We start from the raw sequence: 26269 nt of genomic DNA on the forward strand, positions 1-26269 counted from the left end.
CAGTAAAGACAAGGTTCATCATTTACTAACCTTCACACAAGCTTTTACTCCACCCACTGATGGTAGACGGGAACGATCATTTTTACTCCACTGAGAAAGGTGTAAAATAACATTACCTGTCCACAGCAATGGCCAGCAAACTGCACATGGACGCCACCACTGAGATGCAGATCATGGAGTCGAACACGTTATCCATCTGTCGGATGAAGTGGTCTTCCACCACCAGCTGTCTGTTGTTGAGGAGGTAAATGATGATGGTCTCCCAGGCGTTGGACACACTGACGAGCATGTCTGCTACAGCCAGACTGTAACAAGCACACCAGGGGTTCAGCCTTGAACAGAGACTTCATTAATCTTCACACTACAGCTGACACACCCTGACACAGTGAAGACTAATGGGATGGTTCAATGGACGGTTTCTGCCTCAGTGTATTAAGCCCCGTATCCACCAGGTGGTTCACTTTGGTTCATCCCCTCCCACGGATTTTGTGGCATTTTTGTTGACTAAAAGCAGGACAGGTCCCCAATTTACCAACCCTTACCATCCCACTTTTTGGTACCCTTCTGTAGGGTTGCCAGACATACCGATCCGGCTGCAGAAAGTGGCGCTATCAACACTGTTAACTGTTGATTTGTCAAAAGAATTGTCACTTTCTGTGTGACAACTGCTGCCGTATGGCCAACAAGGCCTGTTTGTTGAAAGAGGGATCTTTGTTAGACTAGCTTTGACTCTGATAAATGGGCAGCGTTCCCATCAAAGGTGAGCTGACCAGGACTCCCTGCAGCAAATAAACCATCCATCCATCTATCCATCTATCCATCCATCCATTTTCCACAACTTATCCAGGTTTGGGTTGCGAGGGCAGCAATGTTGTCAGCTGAGACCAATGACTTCTGTCCCTGGTCACTTCTGCCAGATATATAAAGTCTTTCCATTGTGTCCTGGGTCTACCTCAGGTCTCCTCCCAGCTCCCCCCCAGGGAGGCGTCCAGGAGGCATCTTCACCAGATGCCCAAACCATCTTATTTGGCTCCTCTCATTGTGACTCTAATCCGAGCGTCTCCAAGCTCTGAACCATATCTCTACGATGAGCCCAGACACCTTGCAGAGAAAGCTCATTTCAGCCTCTTGTGTACGTGATCTTGTCCTTTCTCTCGGTTGCTAGGCGCTACCCAAGTAGCTGCCTGTTGCAGCAGCTCTCTCGTCTTTGTCCGTTTCTTGTAATTTTTTCGTCTCTTTTTCGTCATCTCTGTATTTGGAGTGGATCATCACTTTGTATGGTTCATTGTCAGTCACGGACACCAAACTTTTTGTGGCTTCGGCTGTATTTTTTACTACTTTTCTCCTGTGTTTGTCTTGAGATCCTACATGTAACCATGGCTGCATTGTTTACATGCGAAATTAGCTGTTAGCAGCCTGTAGCATGTCAATGCTAACTAGTGTAGGCCTTGATGATTTCCCTTGAGCTGAGGAGGAGGCGGTGAGGACGACGTGATGGTTCTGGGATGTGAGCTGGGAGGTGACGACGTGGACCTGTCCTTCCATCCATTGTTGATGGGAACGTGGGATCTCACTCCGGGGGATGGACGAGCTAGCTGTGCTAATCCAGCGGCATCATGCTGTTCACGGACGTGGCTGACGGAGCTGACATCGGACGCCGCGACACATCGGAGGAGCTTCGCCTGCTGTGAGCAGACAGGATCCAGGAGACAGAGACTGAACAGACTGCTGGGGAGGCTTAGTCCTGGACTCTGTGGAGGTGGAGACTGGCTGGACTGGAGAGTGGTGGACGGGATGTTGTCATCTATTTTCTTATGGACATTTTTGCACTTTCTATACTCTTTCTTACTTTTGTTTTCTTAAATGCTGCTGTGACTCCTGAATTTCCCCTCGGGGATAAATAAAGTATTTTCTATTCTATTCTATTCTATTTCAGTCTCTACCCACAGCTCGTAACCATAGGTGGGGGACGTAACGTGGATTAACCATTAAATTGAAAGCCAGCCTTGCCTTCCGGTTCAGCTCTCTCTTCACCACCACATTCCGACACTGCCTTGATCTGTCTGCCAATCTCTAGCTCCGGTTCCCCCTCACTCAAAAAACAAAACCCAGAGATACAATAGAGAAAGACTTCCCCTTGACCTAGAGTGGGCAGTCCATCCTTTTCCAGCTGAGAACCATGACCCCAAACTTGGAAGTGATGATCTTCATCGCAGCTACTTAACATTTGGCTGCAAACAGCCCCAGTGCAAGCTTAAGGTCAGGGTTTCTATGAGGCTAACTGGACCACATCATCTGCAAAAAACAAAATCTGGCAATCAAACCAACTGCTGAATAATTCCTGTGACAAACCCATGACAGAAGAAGAGTACAATCCCACAGTTACACCTTGCCTGCTCATAGTATCACAATGGGTGCCACAAGTCTTAATGTACTATGACTCTAAATTATAGGGAGCTCCCACTTCTGACAAGCTTTAGTCATAAACCCCGCCTCCTCCACAATAGGAGTCAAACTAGACCTAATATGAACCACACTGACCTGACAAGTCAAGGAAAACTCCTTTTTTTCAAGATATTAAAAGAGAAAAATGACAATCTGCCAATTTCCTTAACACAATAACTTAAACAAATATATTTCAAGGATCTCTGATGTTTTATTTTATTTGCTGAATCACTGCAGTGATTTTCTTGCAGGTGAATTTTTTCTTATTCGCTCTACTTTTCCGACTGCCAACAACAAGGGTGACATTTCCTCTCTACCTCTGTTGCTATGGCGTTGTCGATTACCAGCATGGAGAAGTTTCCCTTTCCAGTAATGTGTCCCTCCATGTCGTAGATTCTGTTGGTTTGGCCAGCTGAACCTTGAATATTTAGGGGCGTATTATGTTAATTACGATTGTTTTCAGCCACCACATTTATCATCAGCTGATCAGGCGTACGCTGTGAATGGCACTGATACGCACATTTCATAAATCAAACTTGAACGTTGCCGTATGATCGTTTTTACACCCAGATCTGCACCAATTCCCATGCAAGATTGATAAATGAGGGCCGTTGTGACTTTATACTGATCCTGCAGCAGTGTAATACGGGTATCCCACAGTGGAAACACTATGAATCTAACTTTTCCTTGCAACAGTTAGATGTGTGGTCATACACTGAAGCTGCTTTCTCCCAGCACGTCGTATTTTTCCTGTCAGGAGCACTTTAAATGTCCTCATACATCCTGATCTCATTTAAAGAAGCACTTGAGTTTAAATGTAACAAGCTTAATGCCAAGCTGAACATTACCCAAAGCACTGAGGAAATCTATTTCCCATGAGCCTGATGTAACTTCAGATAGCAGACTGTGAAGCTCTTACCCGGCAGTAACCCTGTCTGCGTCTCAGTGACTGTCAGCAGAGACTGTGAGAATCATTCAGAGCAGCATCAAAGCGCTCTCTGTGACCTCAATGTCTGCTCTGTCTCTCAACACCCTGCTGGCGTCAACCGAGCATCTTTTGCTTTTGTCTCAGAGGGAATGAAGCTTTTTCTAAACCCCATACTAGCTACTATATGTAAATGTAGGGACTGCACACTACCTCCTGTTTCTGAAAGCAGTCTGTAGTCAGACTGTTCTGATGGGTCAGTTCTGTAGTATGCTATGCTGGTTTTCAGTTTCAGGAAAGCAGAAGTACAGCTGATAGTGTATACAAACATACATACATACATACATACATACATGCATACATACATACATAAATACATTCATACATACATACATACATATATATTTCAACTTTTTAAACTTTATTATAATTTAACAAAACTTACAACATTAAAGAAAAAAGAAAGCAATTTACAAAATTAATCTTAGTACAATGACATTTCAATCACTACAACCAAAGTAAAAGAAACAAACAAACACCACCTCATCTTGCCTCTTCCTCTGTCCGTCTCTCATGAGCCGTACGTCAAAGCGCCTGGAGCACTTCTGTTTAAGGCTGAACTAGCATGTTTCTGTCTCTACAGTTGTTTTTTAATTGTGTGTATTTTTGACTTAAGGTTTGTTTCAGTACTTGCTGCTCATTTGATGTTAACACAATTGTTTTGCTTCTTGCAGCGTGTTTGTTTTCTTTGCTGTGCGTTGCAGCAGTTGCATTTGAAGGTGCAACGTTTCTGAATATGATGCGCATTTATCATTATGTACATCGTTTCAGCTGTTGCACCGCATTTGGCCAAACATATAATTGGGACCCTAAAAAGTTAGTGCAAGACACTGGGGCTTTTCTGAGAACTCTGCCAAGTTCAAATAATGAGTTTGCTCCATATATTTCTGGGATAAATATCATACATTTACCTTTTTTCTTTTCTTTAACGTGGTCCTAATCCTCTGTTGACCAAAACAAACCCTTGGTACCTCTTGACATTTCATTTATAGATATGCAAACAGGTTGCCAAATGGAGCATTTTATATAAATCAATCGGTGGAAGAGAATAGTAATAATGTTTCAGTGATTAATTATTTTATGTTGTTCAGTTTGTGTGTGTTTTTTGGTCCATCATTTTGAGTGGTTAAAGTACATTTAAAAGTCATTTAGAAAAAGAACAAATTCAGGGAGAGATTTCAGGGTTTTATGAATAAAACAATTTGAAAAGGCGCTGAAATCATTTCACAGCAAAATCAACATATTTAAATTTTAACTTTTCACCAAAAGTTAAAACGTCTTGTTGACAATAAATTTTGAATGGATTGACTTTTTGTTTTCTTTTTTTATGGTGTGGTTGTAATGCTGACACAGTCCAGTAGGCGGCAGTGATGCAACTAAACCTAAGTTTGACCCCCAATATACAGAAATAAGAGGATGAACAGAACACCATGCATTCTGGGAAACAGTATACCAGGTAGGCTGTCCAATGCCGTCCCACTGCCCATCCAAACCATGCCATACTTGAGCAAGTTGCCTTTCTGTAGTGCCGTTCCCCCCGCCAGCCAGTACGGTCTGTAGTCACACAGCTCCAGCCTTAAGGCACATGGCAAACAGATCAGATAGGTTTCCATTCAAGTCAATGTGGATCCGTTCTGTTGCAGTACACCTGCGTGGCTGGTCTGTCATGCAGGTATTACACAGCCATCCTATTTTTGCCGGACGTGGAGCTGTGATGCATAAATTCACTTCAGGGAAGATCTAACAGGACAGGAAGTTGTGACACCCAGTGACTTTCAAAATAAAACAAACTGAAGAGAGACTTATCAATGGAGTGGGAAGAGCAGGAACTCCTTCGTCTGTTGCTCCAGCTGTCTGTCAGTCATACAGCTTGATGGACTGCACACACAGCCTGTGAGAGTGGACAAACGCAGTCAACATGCAACGAAACGGGGTTCGACTGCAGATGTATCTGGTGTATTTGACGTGTTAAGCTCATATTAAGTCATTGTGGTCTGACACAGCTCTGTAACACCCCTGCTATTGTGCAAAATGATTGTCAAGCAATCATACGTCACAGATCATTCGTCCTGTCTGCATGCTTGTGTTCTTGCATGGAGTGTACTGTGCCAACTGAACACAGCTCTTTGCAGTGTGCCAAAGCAAAAGAGAGTGAACCGCTTAAGAGCATGGCAAACGTGTGGTTACACAGGCCAAACAAACTGGTCTTCAGGCTTGGGCACAGATAAGAATGGCCAATGTGACGACCATCCAAGAAATGTTCTGGGGAACAGCCCGAGTCTTTCAAAGCACATGACCCTGACCCAAACAGTCACAGCTTTTTTCTGTAAATGTCAAAACAGCGGTTGCAAGTCGAGTCATCAGATCATGACTTGGTCCAGGTCATGAGGTATCATGTCTGTCTGCTCAGGGACCTTATTTACAGAAAAACAGGTCGGTCAGAGTTTGTTGTTGTGTAATGTCTTCAAGGAGGGAACAAATGATGATCAGATTCATATGATGGAAACTTTTTTTCCTAGCCCCGGGCTCAACCCAGCATTTTACGCTTTGGCATGGTTTAAGCCATTTTCTGGTGTTCAGTTCAACTTCCTGTCAGGAGTTCCTCTTGTTTTCTTGGGTGTTCCCTTTGTGTTGTCTGTCATTATTTCCTGGTTCTCTTGGTTCTCACCTTATTTCCTTGTGTTGCTAAGAGTTATCCTTTTTGTCCCTCTTGTTTATGAATGATTTGATTTCTGTGTTGTATTGCTGGCAGTTCAGTCTTTGGTGATTCCTGTTTCACTCTAGAGTTCTTGGTGGGAAATGTACATGTACTTATATGACATCTTGAACTTTAATAGGTCTGTTACATCTACAGTGAAGTGATGTGAAGGAAAGCTGGGGATCCTGTTTACTACTAGTTATTAAAGAGGTTATGTCATCTCAAATGTAACTCTTCATTTCTACAAAACTTCTTAAAGTACACATTAAACGCTTCTGACATTTTTAAAACCATGAGTTGATGCTACAGTGGCTGTTTTTCTACCAGCATTCCTTCTGCTTTCCAAAACTGAAAACCAGTGAAGCTATAACACAGATCCGTCCGAGGAGTCAGGCCAAAAAATACATTCAAGAGCAGAGTACAGCTTTATAAATCTAAAGCTGGGTCCTCTACTTCTTAATTCACTCTCACAGTTTTAAGCACAGGCAAAAAAAAAAAAAAAAGAAAGAAAGAAAGAAAAAAAAGAACCCTGGAGGTCTCTGAAATACCATCAATATAAGACTGAGGACATCACTTAGGTTTTGCTGTCAACATGCTCACAGTGATAAAGAGCAGTTTGATGTGTGGACCCATTTCAGGTGCAACAGAATTGAAGGGTAAGATTTTAAAATCCAACAGCTTCTCACTCCCTCTCTAATATGCAAAACAAAAAAAGACTTGAAAAGGAGAAAACTTTTTTTTTTTTCAACATTTACCTGCAGACAAAGAAATACATGGGTGAGTGGAGGTTCTTGTTCTTCACGATGGCTGTGATGACCAGGATGTTCTCCAGCAGGGAGATGATCCCCAGGATCAGAAAGACCTGAGGGGGCAGAGCACAGGGAAAACTTAACATAACTTCTGTTACTTAATGAAAAAAAAATATAGAATTCAAACCCAGTTCTGAAAAAGATGGAACACAGTTAAATATAAAGTGTCCAAAGTGTAAAATTGGACTATAATAAAAGAAAAGATTGTCATTTTGAATCTGATGAGAGGAACATCTCAAACAGCTGTGAGAGGGCAATGTTTCATCTTCAACGTCTGCCAGATTGTCTATGTTACAATTATGAATAAAATATGGGTTAATGAAATGTGCTAAGTATCATATTCAGTTTTACACATTTTACACAATGTCTGTTTTTTTTTTTTTTGTTTTTTTTTTGAGGTGTAGATTAAGATGTTAGATTCTATTATTTGCCATGCCAAGACTTTTTGTTCTGTACTGTTTCCTTTAATTACAGGACAGAAGGCGACAGAAGGGAAGGACGAGCAGCAATGCGTTGTATCCAGGGAAAGAGTGTGTTTGTTGAGCCCAACCTTGTCTCGAGCTCTCAGAATCGAGTCTAGAGCATTTTTGTCTATTGTTTGTTTTTTTCTCCAGCCTGCATGTGATTTGTGTTTTGTCTTTGTCCTGTCTTTTGACCAGTGTGACTTTTGGTCTTACCTTTTTTGCCTCTAGTGTGTTTGCTGAGATGTTGTTTAGTATTTGCCTGATTATCTTTTCTAAACCATAAATCTCTCAGTAACCTCAGCCTGGACAGGCTCTAAGTTATGTCTCCTCAGGCAAAGGATTGATTCAATGATTGAATGATAAATATATTATCGGTTGATGAATTGATTAAAATAAATAAATAAATAATTTAATTATTGAATGATGATTGAATGACTGAATAACTGAGCGAATGACTGAGTGAGTAACTGATTGATTGGTGAGTTATTTGACTTATTGATTGTGATTAATTGATTGATGATTAATTGATTTAATTAATGAATGAAAGATTTAATGATTTATTGGTTAATTGATTTAATTAATGAATAAAAGATTTAATTATTTATTGATTGAATGTTTAAATGAACAACTAATGGATTGAATGGGGACAAATGATTGATTTACTGACTGAGTGATGGAATGATAGACTGACTGACTGACTGATTCATTGATTAATTAATTGATTGAATTATTTATTAAAGTTATTAAATTAGATTAAGATTGATTGATTGATTAAATGATTGATCAGTTGAACAACATTGTTCATTCATTTATTGATTGAATGATTCATTGATTGACTGACTGATTCACTGACTGACCTAATGACTGACTATTTTGTTAATTGATTGATGGGTTGGTACGTTGATTGGCTGCTTGATTGGTTGCTTGATTTGTTGGTGGATTTGGGCCAATTGGAGGTTGCCTGCTGGCTGGGTATGGGTCCTGGAGGATTGAAAGGACCAGTTCTACAGTGTTGTTGGTCAGGAGTGAGCAAGAAAAAGCAACAGACCTCGGGAACAGAACAACAAACAACTCAGTGCAGACAGAGTTTGTTGGAGTTTGAGTGTTTTGGGGTCACATCATTAGTAGAAAACTGTTGAAGGATGAACTTTTTCTAAAATCCAAGCTGCTCCAGTGGCTTGTAATCTTGACTGTATCACACCAAAACTGTCAAAGTTAGCGCATTGGTCGGGAGACACACACAATTAATTGGCTTAACTCGTACTCATGCCACATCCCTGATTTCTCGCGCGAAGTGTCTGTCTCATCTTCAGAAAAAAAAAAAAAAAAGCCATCCCGTTATCTGTTTTCCACGGTACCTATTGAGCAACCTTTACCTTTACCTTTTTAAAACCATAATTTTGGTTGGCCCCTCTGTATCCCACTCCAAGGATTTCTGAAAAGTTGACAGCCCTGATCATACTGCGGCTTCAAACTGTATATATCTGTCAGTATTGCACTGTGAGTATGAGACACTATAACATCTGGATCATGTGATGTAGGGAGGCTGAGTGTCCATATCCAATCACCTGGACTGAAAACTGGTTACTTCAGGGGGAAATGAGAAATATGTATTTTTATCCTAACAGGTAACATTCAGCAGCTTCCGAGCAGGTAAACAAAACAGACAAATAGCAAAACACAAACAGCACTAAAAGCCTGACTCATATTTGATACATTCCAAAACAAAACCTGGGCTTGAATGAAGCAGGAGCGGGTCTTACCTCCACAGCGATGTGGACCTGCTCACATGCTGCAGGTTTGGACGTGCTGGTTTTGTCTGAAAGCAGTGGGGGAGACAGGGTGTAGTTCAGGGGCTCATAGGAGTGATCCCAGGAGGAGTTACCCAGCATCACCTCCTCCTGGTAGGAGGGCAGATCAGACACATTCATGCCTGCTGTGGCTCTGGTCCAGGTCACTAATGCTCTTTCTTGGACACCATTTTTCAGGCAGGCTGCAAGAAAAGGAAACAGGGGAGAAAATCTTTGAAATGATTTCTGTAAGATTTCTAAAAATCTTTCTGAAATCTTTTTTTCTGTGCTGTTCTTTCTGTCAATTCAAAGAGAAGCAACTCGTTTTCCGTCCACTCTGACTGAAATGAGGCTTGGAGCACACAAGGTGAGTGCCAGGCTACATTTTGGCAGGTTACTTTGCAGAGTCTTTGCAGGTTGCCTGGCAACCTCAGGTTGATGACAACACAATATCTGTTTATATAACCTGTGATTTCCCTCAAAGATGCAGATTTTGCTACCTTTAGGCAAACTCTGCATCTAACCTTTTCTGTTTCCTGTTAAACCAATCCACTGGAATGGTAGTTTAAAGAGTAGGATTGTGCTGTTATTAGTCTTCAGGTTCATATTTGGATGATTGACAGCTGTGAGAATCAGTGCTCTCAGAGCTGATGATTACATGTAGCCAGCACTTCGATTGGCTTTTAATCATTTTCATACTCAGTGGATAATAATCATTTCAAAACATGTTAACATGATATTTGTGAAACACCACAAAGATAGATAGGTAGGTAGGTAGGTAGGTAGGTAGGTAGGTAGGTAGGTAGATAGATAGATAGATAGATAGATAGATAGATAGATAGATAGATAGATAGATAGATAGATAGATAGATAGATAGATAGATAGATAGATAGATAGATAGATAGATAGAAAGATAGAGAAAGAAAGTGCAGAACTTCAGCCACTGTCTGAAAATTCATTGTTCAAGCTGCTGTTTCTTTAAGGATCCCTACTCCACAAACCCCCCTCACTCTGATTCGCCAGCCCCCAGAGAGGAGAGAGGAATGGAGGAGATTCCTTTTTAGTGCAATGGGACGTCCTCTCCTCAGGAGCGTCACATGGAGCCAAATGTTTCATTGATGACGGCATCAGCTGATCACCTCTGGATCATCCGTCAGTCAGCTCTAACAGCTGTTTGTGTGTCTGCACATGTGCGCTGTAACAACTCTGATCAAACAGAAACAGTAACAGAGCTTTGTCTGTTCCTTTAACCAGTTTCCTGTTTTTCAGGAAAATATTATTTATCAGATTTCAGTTTTCTGTGTTAATCCTCTGTTATATTGATTTGATGATGGTTGTGTTCAGTGTTTTGTGCTTTAAACTCACAACAAACACTTTTTGATCCTAGATTTATAAACCCTATCTGAACAATCCTCAGTGCCTGTTTTCAGCTCTCTCTTTTCTCTCATATTAAACTCTGTTATATTTGTGAAGCTTTGTGAGCCGCTGCAGCATCCAATCAGAGAGTGATATTCCATATGGGGGCGTGTCTGTCAGTGAAAAGACTTCCTCAAAGCCAGCTCTCGTGTTTCTTCCGTCATAGCTCTTCTGATCAGTCTCCTCCATCCTCTCTCCTCTGAGCACAATTATTACTTTGGGGCATGCTTCAAAATGGTGACTGAGAAAGTACTCCTTGTGCAGCAGAAGAGAAAGGAGAGAGGAGGCTTCAGTTTATCGCTTTGAGATGCTTGGTGTTTGAGGCCCACCCCTCTAATGTGTCATGAAGCGGTTAGGATTTCTTTATGTGATAAGCTCAGTATTTCAGCAAGTTTTGTGTTGATCTGGTGAAGATCTGGTGTTATTTCCAGGATGGAGCGTTTTTTTTTATGAGTTTCCAGACAGATCTAGGATTTCTCCAACAATGCACTCTTTACAGTGTTTAAAGCTTCTGTTGGAAGTTTTCAAAGGGTTAACTAAAATGAAGACCTAGGTCAGTGTTTCTCAACCCTGGTCCTGAGGACCCCCTGCCCTGCATATTTTAGATGTTACCACACTCCAACACACCTGATTCAAATGAATGGCTTGTTATCAGGCTTGAGCAGAGCTTGATGACGAGCTGCCCCTTGTGGACAGAGCAGCAGAACCTTTCTTTTTTATTAATATATCATGTAAATAAAAGGTTGTATGGGTAAATTTTACCAAAGGCACAGCTGTTTTTTTTTTTGCTCGTTGACTGAAGGAGCAGTTTGCTTTGTGAATCAGACCTTCAGATGGAGCAGAGAACTGAGGGAGATGAATGAGCAGCTCCCTCCCTCTCTCCCTTCTCCCTCTCTGATTGCCTGCAGGTGTGCTGGAGTCAGGACAGAGCCACCAGCTGCAGCTCAACCCAGCCAATCACATCCTCACCAAATATGTAGTTCTGTCATCTCCACGCTGCTGGATCGTGCTCTCTGCTGCACCCTGACGGTCCTGGCTCCAGCCCTGCCTTCTGCAGCCCCACCAGGTCAGGTACCCTGCTCTGCTCTAACCCTGCTGTCCTGGTTCTCTGTTCCTCCTGTTCTCCTGACTCTTACTCTCTAACTTTCATACCTTCGACCCTGGACTCTAACTCCATCACTACCACCAGTTTTTGATATCAAACCCTTTAAAGCAGTGTTTCCCAATCCTGGTCCAGGGGTACCCCCTGCCCAGCATGTTTTTTTATTTTCCTGACTCCAACACACCTGATTCAAATGCTCAGCTCGTCATCAAGCTCTGCTCGAGCCTGATAACGAGCCATTCATTTGAATCAGGTGTGCTGGAGTGAGGTAACATCTAAAACATGCAGGGCAGGGGGTCCCCAGGACCAGGATTGAGAAACACTGGGCTATGCTAATGCTAGTTGAGCTAACAGCTATCTGGAATGCTAAAGCTCATTGAGCTAACAGTTACCAGGGCCTTAGCATTACCCGGTGAACCAGGTAAATATAATAACAAGCGGGTTAGACCCTGCACAGTGAATACATGACCAGAAGCACCACTCAGACATTTAATTTGTGGATGTATTTTAACTGCCACAGCGCCCCGGTAGCTCTTTCGGTAGCTTCAGTCAGCTGCACCAACCCCCATTAATAAACTCTACACCGCTGATCATGTTATTAGTTGTGTTTAATATACTTCTGAAAAGGTTTTGAAAATTTGCTGGCAAATAGTGGCGGTGTTTGGCGGGAACTGTCACAATTAGACGTAGAAGAAGAAGAGGTCGACATCATGTCATCATTCCCGGTAAGTATGGCGCTTGGCAGTATGCGATTTGGGACAGCACTACACCCTCAAAATTTGCGCACTGAGCCAGTGAGTATGTAGTATACTTAGTACACTCAATTTGAAATTTGAAAATTTTGAGTACACAGTATGGGAGTATGCGATTTGGGACACACTAACAGTCTGCTGGAGGAAATGTGGGACTGAGAGAGCAACCACAACCCTATTCTCTGGGATTGCTCTGAGATTTAACGTTTCAGGATTTCAACCACAGATAGTACAGAAAAAGGCTTAAATTCAAGATCAACCTCTGCTCCCCGACCTTGTAGATGGGGAGGTTACCACCCCAGATTCTTGACTTTTTAAAAATGTAATTGTCTAAAATAAAGCAGGATACCATCAAAAAGATACTATTACTACTATAATACAAAAAGGTCATGTTAAGAACTGCTGAAATGACCTGACATGGGAGCTAGGAAGTAGCAATTTTGAATAACCTTTTACCAGTAATATTGGCACTGACTATCTCATTTTAAAGTGTAGATTACAATCAGGCATATATCTATAAGGGAAACTTTTTCAACATCACTTAGAAACTCCTCACAGCTTCTTATGCCGGCAAATGACTTGTAGCACTTCATGGCATTTACTAAGGTTTTCCCTTCCGTCTAAATTGTTGCTTGTGTTGTATGTTGTTTTGGACAAAAGCGTTTGCTAAATGAAACTGTAGAACTGTAGAACTGTATGTATGCCATGTTATCAAATTCCAACAAATTTGAGCCCCTGACAAACTCTTTCCTTACTTTGTCTCTGTCTCTGTTCTTTCTCCAACTTCACGGCCTTCAGAGAAGTTTTACATAAGTTCTGCATTCCACTGAGTACAGTGAGCTCCGTTATCAATAATCTGTTGTTCAAATATACGATTTCTTGGAAAATCATGATAAACAGCAAACTGTTTCTAGAAAATGTTGCTACATTTATGACGTATTTGAACATCCAGCCTTGTTTATGAAGAGTATGAAGGATGTGTACTGGCGCTGAGCACGTACAGACTCTGAAGGACACAGTGTGATGATCTGTTATGATCCTGGACTCAGCTGATGGTATTTAACTTTGAATTTTGCCGCGGGCCTTTTCCTCTTAACCCCTGACAAACCCTGGGGCTGTCAGATGACAGGATATGAGTAGCTTATAGTTTGCACATAGACATTGTAGCTCCCCGTACTCTTTGTGGAGAAATCCTGAGGATCATGTGGTAAATGAGGCGTTTTAAGTACAAGGCTGTTTTCCAAAGGCCGTTTAGAAAGTGCCCAGACTAAATGAAAGGGGAGAGAAGGAGAGAAGCAAACACGCTGATGACAAAATAAAACTATTCATGTGAGACTCAGCCCTAAACTCTATTCTCCATTTTCCCCCTTCGACACGCTGCTTTGACGCTGCTCGCTCTCGTTCCAGCAGAATGAGACGCTCCCAGTATAAAGTGTCTCCACCAGCAGACTTTACAATTATCACTCACTGCTGGCCATAATGGAAAAGCCAGGTTGGAATAACTGCTGTGATGTTGGCGCTTTGAATGAAACAACAGCAGGAAACAGAAATCATATCACATAATTAGAACAATAATTGTCATGAATTAATTAACACAGCCGTTAACCTAAGCTTCTCAAAGAGTGAAGGCAATTAGAGCGGCTGAGCGACATGATTTATGTCGTCATTTCATTGCTTTTAATCCCCTGGAGTGAAAGCATCATTCAGAAAGCCACTGGCAGCAGCAGCAGTTGACTTTTATGAACTCTCTTTGTACGGGGAGTCTCTGCAGAGCACATCAACACTCTGCATCGAGTAGCAGAGAGTAGAGTTTATTATCTATTCATATCACTAACATTCAACATTCCTCTCCGTTACAGGAAATCGTTGATAACCCAATCAAGAGACTGAAATATGACTGCATTTAATATCCTGCTTGTTGATGTTGCTCTTATTAGATCCTCAGGAGAGGAAATCAGGCTCATCAGTCAGAGTGTGTGTGCTCACTAACCACAGACGCACATCAGCATTCACCGTTACCATCCTCTGTCATCTGTTTTTGACAGTGTTTATTTCTTAGGGTTATTTTTTATGTGTTTCTCTTAGGGTTCTGTGTCTTCTAGTGAAATATTTTAAAGAAAACTAGATCACATTCTGAAAGGTCCATCTGGGCAGAAGAGGGTACAAGCAAAAACTGATGCTTGTATTTGAGTCGTTGAATGTGAGAGTCCGTTTTTTTTTGATGCGTTTTTTGGATCTGTAATCTGAAAAAGGAAAACATCACATACCGACAACTTGCGCACTGAATCCGATGCATTTATTTTGTTTTAATTGCGAAAATTTGCTGTACGAGAAAAATGAAATCATAAAGCGATTGATCCTGAGCAGCCACTGTCAGTTTGTTTTCATTCATCATCTTAACATCACCCAAAATGTTCAGAGAAAATATGTCAGAAAATGTGAAAATGTGATGTTGCACATAGCCTACAGCGTCTCTGAATAGTCAGACTACCCAGGAAACGTTCTGGAGGGATGTAAAAAAAAAAAAAAAAAAAATCGAATTTGTTCCGAAAAAACATAATGACAGACGAAAGTTTCAGAACAAGTGACTTGACTAAAAGAACATGCCAGGCCTGTAGTTGGCGCTATAACTGTCTTGTCAAGAAGCAGCTTTTGGTAGTTCTCCACTGAATTAGAGTTCGTCCTATCATCTACTGTATTGGGAAATACTAAGAGCAGAAGTGGAGCAAAAGATGTTCATTTTGTTAATGACAGTCAGCAGATCCAGCAACACAAGCACAGCATGGTAGTCAGCAAAGATCGAAGCACAAAGTGGAGCATGTTGTCAGCGTTTTCACTCAAAACTTCGGCAACTGTGTCGGCAGCATTTCAGAAAAATTCCACTCTGGATGCTGTTTTCAAAATTTTCCATTTTGAGTAGGCTAAAATGCTGTTTCCGTGAAAATGAGAAACCTGAAACGAAACAATACTTTTGTGTTTCATTCATAAAGTGGTACTCTGGGATGGAACAAGTTGGGTCCTATCACAAGGTTTAGGGGAGAAATTACCCCTACAGCAGTGTTTTTGTGCAGCAGAAGCCCAGAGCGCTCACACCAAACACCCCCTCCCTGCTCCTCTGCAGGTTTCCTCTGCACTCAGACGGGGCCATATTTTACTTGACCAAAAACACAAATAAACGGACTCCCACCAAAAAACTCTGATATCGGTCTACATTCACGCTTTATTCAAAGTGAACGGCAGGTCGCCCTCGCTCTCATAATCACTCATCTTTACGTCCTGGCACACTACCTACGTTTGTTTATATCTGGCACGCCGCGCGCGGACTGATACACTAAGCAGTGAGTGCCTCATAGCCAGCTGTGGCTCTGCAGCGGAGGTAGCTGCGTTTTACGACACGATGAGAACTATGGTGAAAATTTTCTAAATAAACCTGTTCCATCCTGGAATATCACTTTAAGCCATGTCATGTTAACAGCCCCTAAAGTGACTGTAGCATGAGTAAACCCTGTGCTGTAGGACCGTGTGGTACTTTCAAACTATCCTGAGAGTCTTGAGCACGGGAAGTATTTTTTTTAACCCTTTCCCTAAGACACATCTGACCAGAGAAAAGTGTCTTCTTTGGATAAAGTTGTGCAGTAGAGCAACATCAGCTCTGTGTGAATCAAATGAAGAAGGATGTCTCCATCTGCTCTAAGGTAAACTGACATCGTATCTGAGGCAGCAGATTGTGACTTTGCTGAAAAGAAAATGTAAAGTTATCCTTAACACTAACACAACTTTTCTTTCTTCAAGAAAACTTTTCCCATGATACACTGCAACGAGGCAAGGTAGATACATAGCACTGTTGTTTTAAATGTGACAACAAGTAAACTTAACAAGGTTTTACCATAGTTGAGTAGTTTATAATGTCTGCCATGTTGGTTTGATCACATGACAAAATTTCTTGGGCTCAAACCAAGGTCATAATTTGCCTGGTTGGAAATTTCTGAGTTACGGATTTCCTGGAACGCAGCATAAGCTCCTGTTATATTCTGTTGATTTTAGAATTTTTGACGATTTTTGAGAAGTTTTTATCGCAATAAATTAGCTGTATAGTATTATACTCAATGTTTACGCACAGAAATATTGCTGTTATTGCAAGTTTTTGTGATTCAGCAACTGAAACGCTTTTAACTTGGGGATGATGTCATCACCATCAAAGTAAGAATAGAAAAACAGAAAACTTCTGGAGACAGGCCGCATTCAAACACAGCAACAGTGATTTATCAACTACCTGTTACCTAAGGGTCTGTACATACAGGGATGATAAAATGCACATTACTGCAGGTGTAATAAAGACATGATCAAGCCCAGACGTTGAGGATTTACAGGGATGTCAGCGGTAAATAAGACATGTGGTGTTTACAGAGTTTGTCTGATTGTTTTTCATTTGACAGCACTCCACTGTGAATCTACAAATCCACAGCAAGGACAGTTCTGCATTCATGTCGCACAAAACACACACAGCGAACAGAGTGTTCATTAATTCATAAATCTTCATCCAAAGCAGCGGAGAGAAAACAGCTTTGACAAACTAATGCTGAATATTCAAATGCTGCTGCAGAGTCATCACCAACAAAACAAGAGAGGCTCATTAATAACACAGATAAGGCCTCAAGGAGAGTGTGTGTGTGTGACTCCTGCATGCTCTGCTGTGTGTGTGTGTTTACATGCAGATAAAGAGGAGATGTGATGTCAGAGATGAGGTCATGTGAAGCATGATGTATGATTTATGATCCTCGTTACGTGCGATGAACGCTGATTTATAAACCCAGCCCTCCTGTTCTCTGGTGGTCGTACTCAACTCTCAGAGCTCCAGGATGTGATTTCTCTGACTGAACGTGTCAGCCTGACAACCACACGACCTGCTTTTATCCCATTACCCCTGTGAGTTTGGCGTCCGTCATCCTTTGCTTCCTGTGCGGTCACCCCCAGGCCCTCCAGGCCCCATCTCTGCTGGCAGCCTCAGGGGCTGCGTTTGTGATGGGGATCTGATGCTGCTGTTACTGAACAGACAGCAGTCAGGAAGGATGTATGGATGCCTTTAAATGACAGCTGATGATTCACAGACTGCAGCTCTCTGAGCCAGTTCAGCTTTGTTTTGATGAGGCTTTAAATCCTAAGCATTGACCAGGGTTTCAACATTATTCCAAAGCTGGAGCTCTTTTTGTTTGTTACCCTCTCCTGAGTTTTACATTATTCATGCAGTGAGAGGTCCACATCATTTATGCACAAAGCAACAGCTGTGATCAACTTTCATCAGGCTGAAATACTAATCACATCCAAACAACTACCTGTGAGACTGAGCTGTTTGAAAACTCCAATATGCCTCTTTATACATGATGGAGCCTTTCAGCTGTTGTTGGAGTGAGCTGCAGCCATCAGGGCTTCGCTAAGAGCAGGAGCATCCAACTGTTTTCAGAGAGGCTATGTTTGATTTGGTGAAAAAGACCTGAGGCCCATCAGCTCCTCCTTACATATCTATAAACTGTAACGCTAACATATGAATGCTGTCCTTCAGTGTGCTCAAACATCCTTGTTCCATCATCACAGACTGATTCAATCAAACCTCACCTGTCTCTCAGGTGTCTCTTGATACTAGAGATAGACCACTGTGTTTTTCAGAGCTGATACAGATTATCAGTAGTCAAGGAGGATATAACTGATAATATATGATACTCATTTGCAGTAGAGGTGAAAACACATTTAGATGCCTTGAGGCATATGTTTATTAAACAGCTCCCTGGCTCAGCAGCATGTTTCATAAAGTTAAATGAAAACTTTAAAAACTGGAACTGGAGTGTTGATTACAACTTCAGGAGAATCTGATGCCTAAATTTGCCATTGAAACATCGAACTACTTTCTGAAGCTTCTCCACTCAACAAAACAGTGAGCACTGTGTATGCACAGCTCACACTGCTGATTGGCTGTTATATGAGCCATGGCTCTGTGTGACCAGTCAGTGTGAGTGGGACAAGTCTAGAGACTGCAGACAAAGACGCAGCTGCATCCAAGCCAAAATTGCCAGATTTTAATGGGGTTCTTATCAGCTATCGGATATTAGAAAAAGGGCTGATTCTGATATGCCTCAAAATGCCGGTCGGTCAATCTCTAATTGAACCCAGATGATCAGTGGTCAGTTTTCTGCAGTGTTACATGCTGGGTAAACATCAACAAACTCTGCTTCAGACCAAGGAACATGTTCTCCATTAGGGGGCGATATGGGGGGAAATATGTCAGGATGTTTTCAAGTTAGGATCAGGATCTGGATTTATTTCGGATTGTTTTCCATATTGAGACTTTTTTGACCTGAAACAACATTTTAGACCCAAATATTTCTGACTCTGAACTATTTTTTTGTGCTCCACTTTTTGTCTTTCTGCTCCATTTCACAACTTCAATCTGGTCAAATGAGCTTGTTGAACTCTCACGTTTTCACTTCATGGTAAAGTCACTCATTTAAAGACATCAGAAGAGTTCTTTTCCAAAACGCTAGAAATGCCAGTTCTTTGAAAAAATTAGTACACCATGCCATTTTGCTGTGTACTGAACCTATTCACTGCTCTATCATTATTGTATGTTTATTTCCTTATTTTCCTTGATTAAAATGTATTGTAAGATGCAATTTTTCTCCAAACAAGCACAAATCCTGTTTCCGGTCTAACATGGTCCTGAAAATTATTGAAATGGGTTTACAGCGTTTTGGAAAAGAACTCTTCATCAGCTGCAAGAGTTGTTGAGTTTCTGCAGAATATACAGAGCTTTAACGTCATACAAGTGGCCTATGCTGTATACAAATTAACGATGGGCCATGAATGGACCCTGAGCCTGTACTTGGACATGCCTGAGGCAGAGCATCCCTGACACAAGCATTCAGCAGATAGAGAAGGACAAACAGGACGGACAACAACCAGAATACAAAGAAGACAAGGGTCTGAACCGAACCAGAAAAAATTTTGAAATTATTTTTCTTTAGAAATGTTCATCATTCCTGTTTTTGTACAAGGGCAATCCATGAAATGTTTTTTATTCATTTATTTAAAGGTTATTATGCACTTATTGTACTAGTAGTAAACTCAATAAAATCTTTTTCTTTTTAACCTTTATGTCCTGACGTCATTTCCACCTGAAATTGGAGGAGTGGAGCCTCTAAGGACGCGGTCACACTGGCAAACCATGCCGTGCCTAAGCACGCTTCAGCCCTAAAGCACTTTTTGAATGGCCAGTGTGACCACAACCATGCTGGGCTCAAGCACGTTTGCCTTCCGTGCTTTGACACGCTTCAGAGAGGTGGGCTTCGGCACAGTTTACTTCATGCACGAGCACGAGCACACGGACAGCGCGTGCGATCCATGACGTATGATCGCTGCAAGCGCATCTCTCTACAATCATTTTAAACAAAGCGGGGTGTTAGAGGGCTGTGCTGGGTGAAAACGACTTAGGCTACCACACTGCAAAAACTGAAATCTTATCAAGTGTTTTTGTCTTATTTTCAGTAGAAAATTCCTTTTTAGACTCAATATGAGCCGAATTCACATGACCAATCCAGAAAAATGTCTTGTTTAAAGTTATCTAAGGACAAAAATGAGGTCTGAATTGCTCGTAACCAGTAAAAAAAATCTCACAATGGAACAAGAGAAAAGTTACTTGTATTAAGACAATATTCTAGTCTCAAGGAAATTTTCAAGCAATTTTTTCTTGTTCCATTGGCAGATTTTTTTACTGGTCACAAGTGATTCAAACCTCATTTTTGTACTCTGATAACTTGAAACAAGACATTTTTCTAGATTGATAAGTTGAAAGTGGCTCATAACGAGTATAATAAGACAATTTTCGCTAAAAAAAAAAAAGACAAAAAAACACTTGATAAGATTTCAGTTTTTTGCAGTGCATAAGTCCAAAAGTCTCTAAAGTTGTAGCAGTGCTCTCTGTGTCTCATTGTGCTGACTCTGATGAGATCACGCTTAATATAAACAGACGCTTCACGATGGCGTAGGCGGGTCGTGCGCGTGTGTGATATCTGCTAAAGTCTGGTTCGTATTGGCGTAGTGTGACCGCTGGCCGTACTCCCCAGCTGGACAACAGCTCTGCGGGGGGCCAATCATGCTTAAGCACGGCACGGTTTTGGATGGCCAGTGTGACCGCGCCCTGAGGGTGGAGCTGGACTGTCTCGGGCGAACCGTGGAAGTGGGAGTCAGAGACCTGATATCAGCTTCACATGCTGCTCCTGGAGGACTGGAAGTCTGTAACCTCCCTACATGTGGAGTCTGAACACTGAGCTGAGGGAGCTTGTCCTTCAGGAAAGCCAGAACGAAGGTGTTGAAGTCAGAGCTGGAGTCCACAAACAGGATCTTGGCATAATTTCCTCAGGAGTCCAGGTGGTCCACAAAACAGAGGGTCTCTTCAAATTCTGCACCATTCTCTGAGAGAAGCAGGAAACTTCAGCTCCATGAATAAATACACAAAAGGGAACATCTTTTGTCAGAGAACTCATTGACGCTGCCAAAGTAGTGCTGAAAGAAAAGAAAAGATGCCTTTCCTCAGTGGGGAGCACATATGCCTGACTTTTGCAGACAATACTGTTTAATTTGTTGAAAAAAGGCTGATTTCCCTCTGAAAAGAAAAACGGCTGAGCTAAAGTGTTTATGTCCCAAAGATGCATAGTTCAGCTCTGGTGACACGACACGCTGATGCTGTTTGGAGAATTTCAGCAAAGAGGACACAAACTTAGAGCCAGTCTTGATGTTTGGTGCAGCTCAGGTCTCTCTTTCTCCTCTTTTCCTCCTCTCTTCCTCCTCTCTTCCTTGTCTGTCTAAGCTGCAGACGCCCACTTGTCCAGGTATTGATTTTCTCTTTTACCCTGTGGTTGAGTTTGTCCTTACAAGCTTAGCTCAGCTTATTTCACACATTTTTATTTTCTTGGCTATTGAGTATAATCCAACTTACAATAAATAAAAATATTAACACGTCTTTCATTTCTGCTCTGGTTTTTCGTGAGCTGAACTCAAAGATCTGAGGCTGTTTCTGTGTCCACTAAACATCTTTTCTCTTAGATATTGTTCAGAGTTTTGTCTAAATGTGTGTTAGTGAGCACTTCTCCTTTGCAGAGGTGATCCATCCACCTCTCAGGTGTGGCATATCAAGACGTTGATTAAACAGCATGATTAAATGTGTGCCTTGGGCTGGTTACAGTAAAAAGGCACTCTGAAATGTTCAGATGCCACAGATGTTGCAAGTTTTAAGGAAGCGTGTGATTAGCTAACTGCAGGAATGTCCACCACAGCTGCTGGTGCCCTGCCATACACAAGCACAGTTGCCCCCCTGCAGCGCTGTTGCCCGGTGAAGAGTATGCCCAGCGGTCACACTACCCCTATATGAACCAGAGTTAAGGTACGTCATCGTGAAGCGTCTGTTTACACAAAGCGCTATCTCATCAGATTCAGCACGATGAGATACAGAGAGCACTGCTACAACTTTAGAGACTTTTAGACTGATGTTAAGTTGTTTCTGTTCAACATAGCCCTCTAATATCCCTGCTTTGTTTAAAATGATTGTCAAGAGGAGCGCTCGTAGGGATCATACCTCATGTCCCATGCTTGTCCATGAAGTGACTCAGGCGTAGGCACAGACTAACCAGAGTTTTTCAGCTCACATCTCCCACTGTGGTAAACAAAGTCATTACCTGTTCAACAGAAACTCAGCTGTCTCAGCGTCAGTCTTCAGTTCCAAATCCCTTTGCAGCTTTTTCCACCGGTCGTACATTTCTCCAATATTCAGTCTCTGTTGGCACCTGTGTCGCTCATAATTCTTCCTCGCTTCAGCCTTTTTCTTGAAACTTTTTCGTTTTCTTCCCCTCAGGGAAGGGTAAGGGTAACAGTAACAGCTTCCTGGTTTCGGTCTTCTCTGGCTCCATGACGCTTCTGTAGCTGAGCAGCTAGCTGACGTGAGAGGGGTAGTGGGGAAGGATGAGGTGGGACCATGGGCATGACTGTGCGAAGCGAGGGAGACAGGAGATTGGATGGACTCACGTACCAATCCGAACCGTGCATGCCATGTGCGGTTCGGATTGGTCAACTAGTATGCAGCTTTGCAGCGAATATACTGAATTGATTTTTTTCATTCTTTTTGGTCTTTATATTGAGTAGATTGGACCATACGACCATAACAGCCCTATAAACGGTGTTATTAAGATGTACAAAGCTTCCAAATTGTACACCATAGCTTTAAGTCTAAAAAGACATTTTCTACTTATAACAAGACAAAAACACCTGATCAGATTTCAGTTCAGTGTGACCATATCCTCAGAGAATTCGGTACAACATCCAACCTCAGGCCCTGTGTAACTACGGCAGCCCAGGACCTCCACATCAAGCATCTTCACCTCTAAGATCATCAGCGACCAGCCACCTGGACAGCTGCTGCCATAACCGGTTTGCATGACCAAAGAATCCCCCACACCAACAAAGTAAAACTGTAAGTTTCAGAGTGTCCTTTTATTGTGGCCAGCTCAAAGGGATAGTTCGGATTTTTTTACTTGAACCTGTATGGCATCCTCATCTATAGTTATGTACGCGTAACATGGTGGAAGACTGAGCCACGCTATCCAGTTCTTATACTACATCTATGGTTGTGACATGATCACGGCTCATAAGTGCTGAGCGTTGCTTAAGTCTGGACAGAAAGTAAGTCTACTATTACACATGTAAAGGTCCTTTGAGAGATTAAAAGTTTAATAGCATTAAACGTTAAAAAAAAAAAAAAAAAAAAAAAAAAAAACGAGTGATTTTACAGTTGTATGTGAGAAGATCACAGAGGGTTGATGATGGTTCCAGCTGTGGCTCCAGGAGCAACATGACTGTGATCATCTCTCTCCACCCGTTCTAACTCCATCTGAAGAATTTCAGCATCAGTTTATTCAGGCTCATAAAGATATCCCCTTGGCTCTTTGCTAAATGTAATGTCATCTTCATCAGGGTCGTAGTCAGACATGTTATCGTTAACTTTTTTAAGTTGTAATGACGGTGACAACGCGCGCCGGTCAGCTGGATGCACCGCGCGGCGCAGTGATACGCACCAGAAAGTAGTGCCAATCCATAATGGAGTCTGACTTTTTTCCGGTTTGCAGTTTTGTGATGCAAATTTATCACACTTTCAACACAAATTGTTTTGAGAGGAAAAGCGCTTTATTTTTGTTACCCCAGCCATGTTGCCGGACTACTTTTGTCTGGACCAAAACCGAACCAGATCTCGGGTCACAGGACGCTGACAGGGGTAAGACAGCACTGATGTACATAACTATAGATGAGGATGCCATACAGGTTCATGTCAAAAAATCCGAACTATCCCTTTAAGGCACACCTGTGCAATAATCAAGCTGTCCAATCAGCATCTTGAGATGCCACACCTGAGGTGGATGGATCAGCTTGGCTAAGGAGGAGTGATCACCAACACACTTAAGACACATTTATGAACAATATTTGAGCAAAATAGGCCTTTTGTGTTCTTAGAAAAAGTCTCAGATCTTTGAATTCATCTCTTTAAAAATAGGGACAGAAACAAAAGAGTTGGGTATATTTTGAGTCATTTTAGTCTTTATTCTGTCCCTTTACTGCTACCGTTGCTTTACATGATTTAAAAATTGCCATCTCTCTCTCATAGTTTTTTTTTATTTTGTTTTTTTTTTAGAAAACCCTTATTTCTGAAACACCTTGTCTCTTTAAGGCTCCCCACTCCATAAAACCCACTTCCCTCCCATTGGCCAGCCCCCTGGAGATCTATCAGAGGCAGAGCTACAGGCAGGCCTCATTATTGTGCTGTTTGTAGAACGGACCATTTTGAGTAGCTTACAGACAGACTGCTGTCCTTATTAACAGTTTGAGGAAATCAATTATTTATCAGAATATTTAAAGTCAAACATCGTTCTGAGTAACCGAGCCATACAGCAGCTTTGACTGAGTGAAGTGAACATCTTAAGTAATTCATGAACGCTGTAGAGCAGAGCTGCAGCTCATTTCTCCTCTCCATATGAAGCTTGTAGAGATCAGTACTTGAAATGTGTGATTCTGAATTCCTAGCAGAAGTTTGTATATTTATGTCGGTATTCATCAGACAGCCTCGTGTTTCAACAGAATCTTGTTTGAAGTGTTTAGTTACTCAGAACCAGAGACTGGATCCTTTTAAAAAGTGATGACACAGCTCACTCCACTGCACGCTAAATATTCTGTGGAACGTGAACTTAAGGTTGACAACTAATGCAACCAAAAGAACATGAAGAGTTATCTTTATCAGAGTGTGAAAAGAAAGATAGTAAAAAAGATGACTAAATCTCTCACGTAAGATAAGGAGAGCTCACCGCTGCGCCCTCCAAGGTCTGTAGCACCCCAGTACGTCAAATCACCCGAAGAGCCCGCTGTGCCTGGCCAAAACAGTCCCTGTCAACCTTTAAAAGAGCTTTCTCCCATTTACACCAAACGAACATGATACAAGTGAATTCATTCCAGCCCTCAAGCAGAAGTGTATCTGTTCGAAGCCTCTTAGACGGGAATTGATGAGCACAGTCCATGTGATCCACCAGCAGATATAAATAAATGATATTCTATTATCTCAGTCTATAGATATGTGTATTCCTCTGTTTGTCTATTCTATCTCTTCTCCCCTCATACTTTCATTCCCACGTCAGTCAGAAGAGTTCAGGGACTAACTCTCTCTGATCCTAGCATGTTCCAAAGGTCAGAGCTGAGAGGGTTTCAAGTTGCTCCTCTTAAGGCTGGCACACATTACAGGATTCTCCACACCTTCACACATTTAGAGAGCACACACTTGATGATAACAAAAAAAACCCCAAAAAAAACCAAAACGCAAAAGATCTCTCTCTTCTGATCTTAAAGTGTGTTGTGTGTGCTCTGGAGCAAACCACACACTAGCCCATTCTTCACAGAGCTTCTTCACGTTCAATATTCCAAATCTTAGAGAGTAAAACGGGACTTTTTTGTCAGCAAACATGACGGACAAATGTGACAAAAGCAGTGATGGTTGTTTACTGCCTCTTAAATTAAAGAAAGCAAACAAACAATAACACAATTTTTTTTTTCTGGTGTCCCAAACGGATCTACATACCCTTGTGACTGGCATAAAGACCTCCACCTGCACTCTGGACCCCATACCATCAAAATTCATCAAGGACTGCCTCCCTGTCATCTCACCTCTACTCACTGCCATCATCAACTCCTCCATCAACTCTGGCTTTGTCCCTCAACCCCTTAAACTGGCTTGCTCACGCACACCCACTCCCGAGACCACATCACCCCTGTCCTCCAAAACCTTCACTGGCTCCCCATCAAATTTGGAATTCATTTCAAAATCCTCCTCCTGACCTACAAAGCCCTCCATAACCAGGCTCCTCCCTACATCAACGACCTGCTCCACCACTACACGCCCCCCCCCCCCCGTAACCTCCGATCCGCCGATGCCCACCTCCTCTCCCTACCACCTGCCACCAAGCACCAAACCTGTGACTGAGCTTTTTCTGTCGCCGCCCCAACTCTCTGGAATGCCCTACCACTTCATATCCGTTTCTGTCCTGACCTTCCCACCTTCAAAACACTAACAAAAACCCACCTTTTTAAAATAGCTTTTAATGTCTGATTGTCTTTTAAATCCACTTTTCATTCTCTTTTCATTCATGTTTTATTATTGTGTGTTGTTTTATATGCTGTTTTATCCACTGTAAAGCGTCTTTGAGTATTGAGAAAAGCGCTTTTATAAATA

The 26269-nt window shown here is 41.9% G+C and overlaps 1 protein-coding gene across 1 annotated transcript in view; it reads right to left on the reverse strand.

The window, feature by feature from the left end:
* LOC141800688 (melanocortin receptor 5-like) overlaps positions 1-26269 on the reverse strand; it is a 48539-nt gene that overhangs the window by 8975 nt on the left and 13295 nt on the right. Inside the window, exons 2-4 of the mRNA XM_074683394.1 lie at positions 9165-9394; positions 6884-6990; positions 117-305 (exon numbers count right to left, since the gene is read on the reverse strand). Coding sequence (XP_074539495.1) covers positions 117-305; positions 6884-6990; positions 9165-9332 — 464 coding nt within the window. The 5' untranslated portion in view covers positions 9333-9394. The remainder of the gene's footprint in view (positions 1-116; positions 306-6883; positions 6991-9164; positions 9395-26269) is intronic.

Source organism: Halichoeres trimaculatus, unplaced genomic scaffold (genome assembly GCF_033239565.1).
Source record: "Halichoeres trimaculatus isolate MK-OKI-2021-1 unplaced genomic scaffold, fHalTri1.1 fHalTri1_scaffold_12, whole genome shotgun sequence".
Lineage (NCBI taxonomy): Eukaryota > Metazoa > Chordata > Actinopteri > Labriformes > Labridae > Halichoeres > Halichoeres trimaculatus.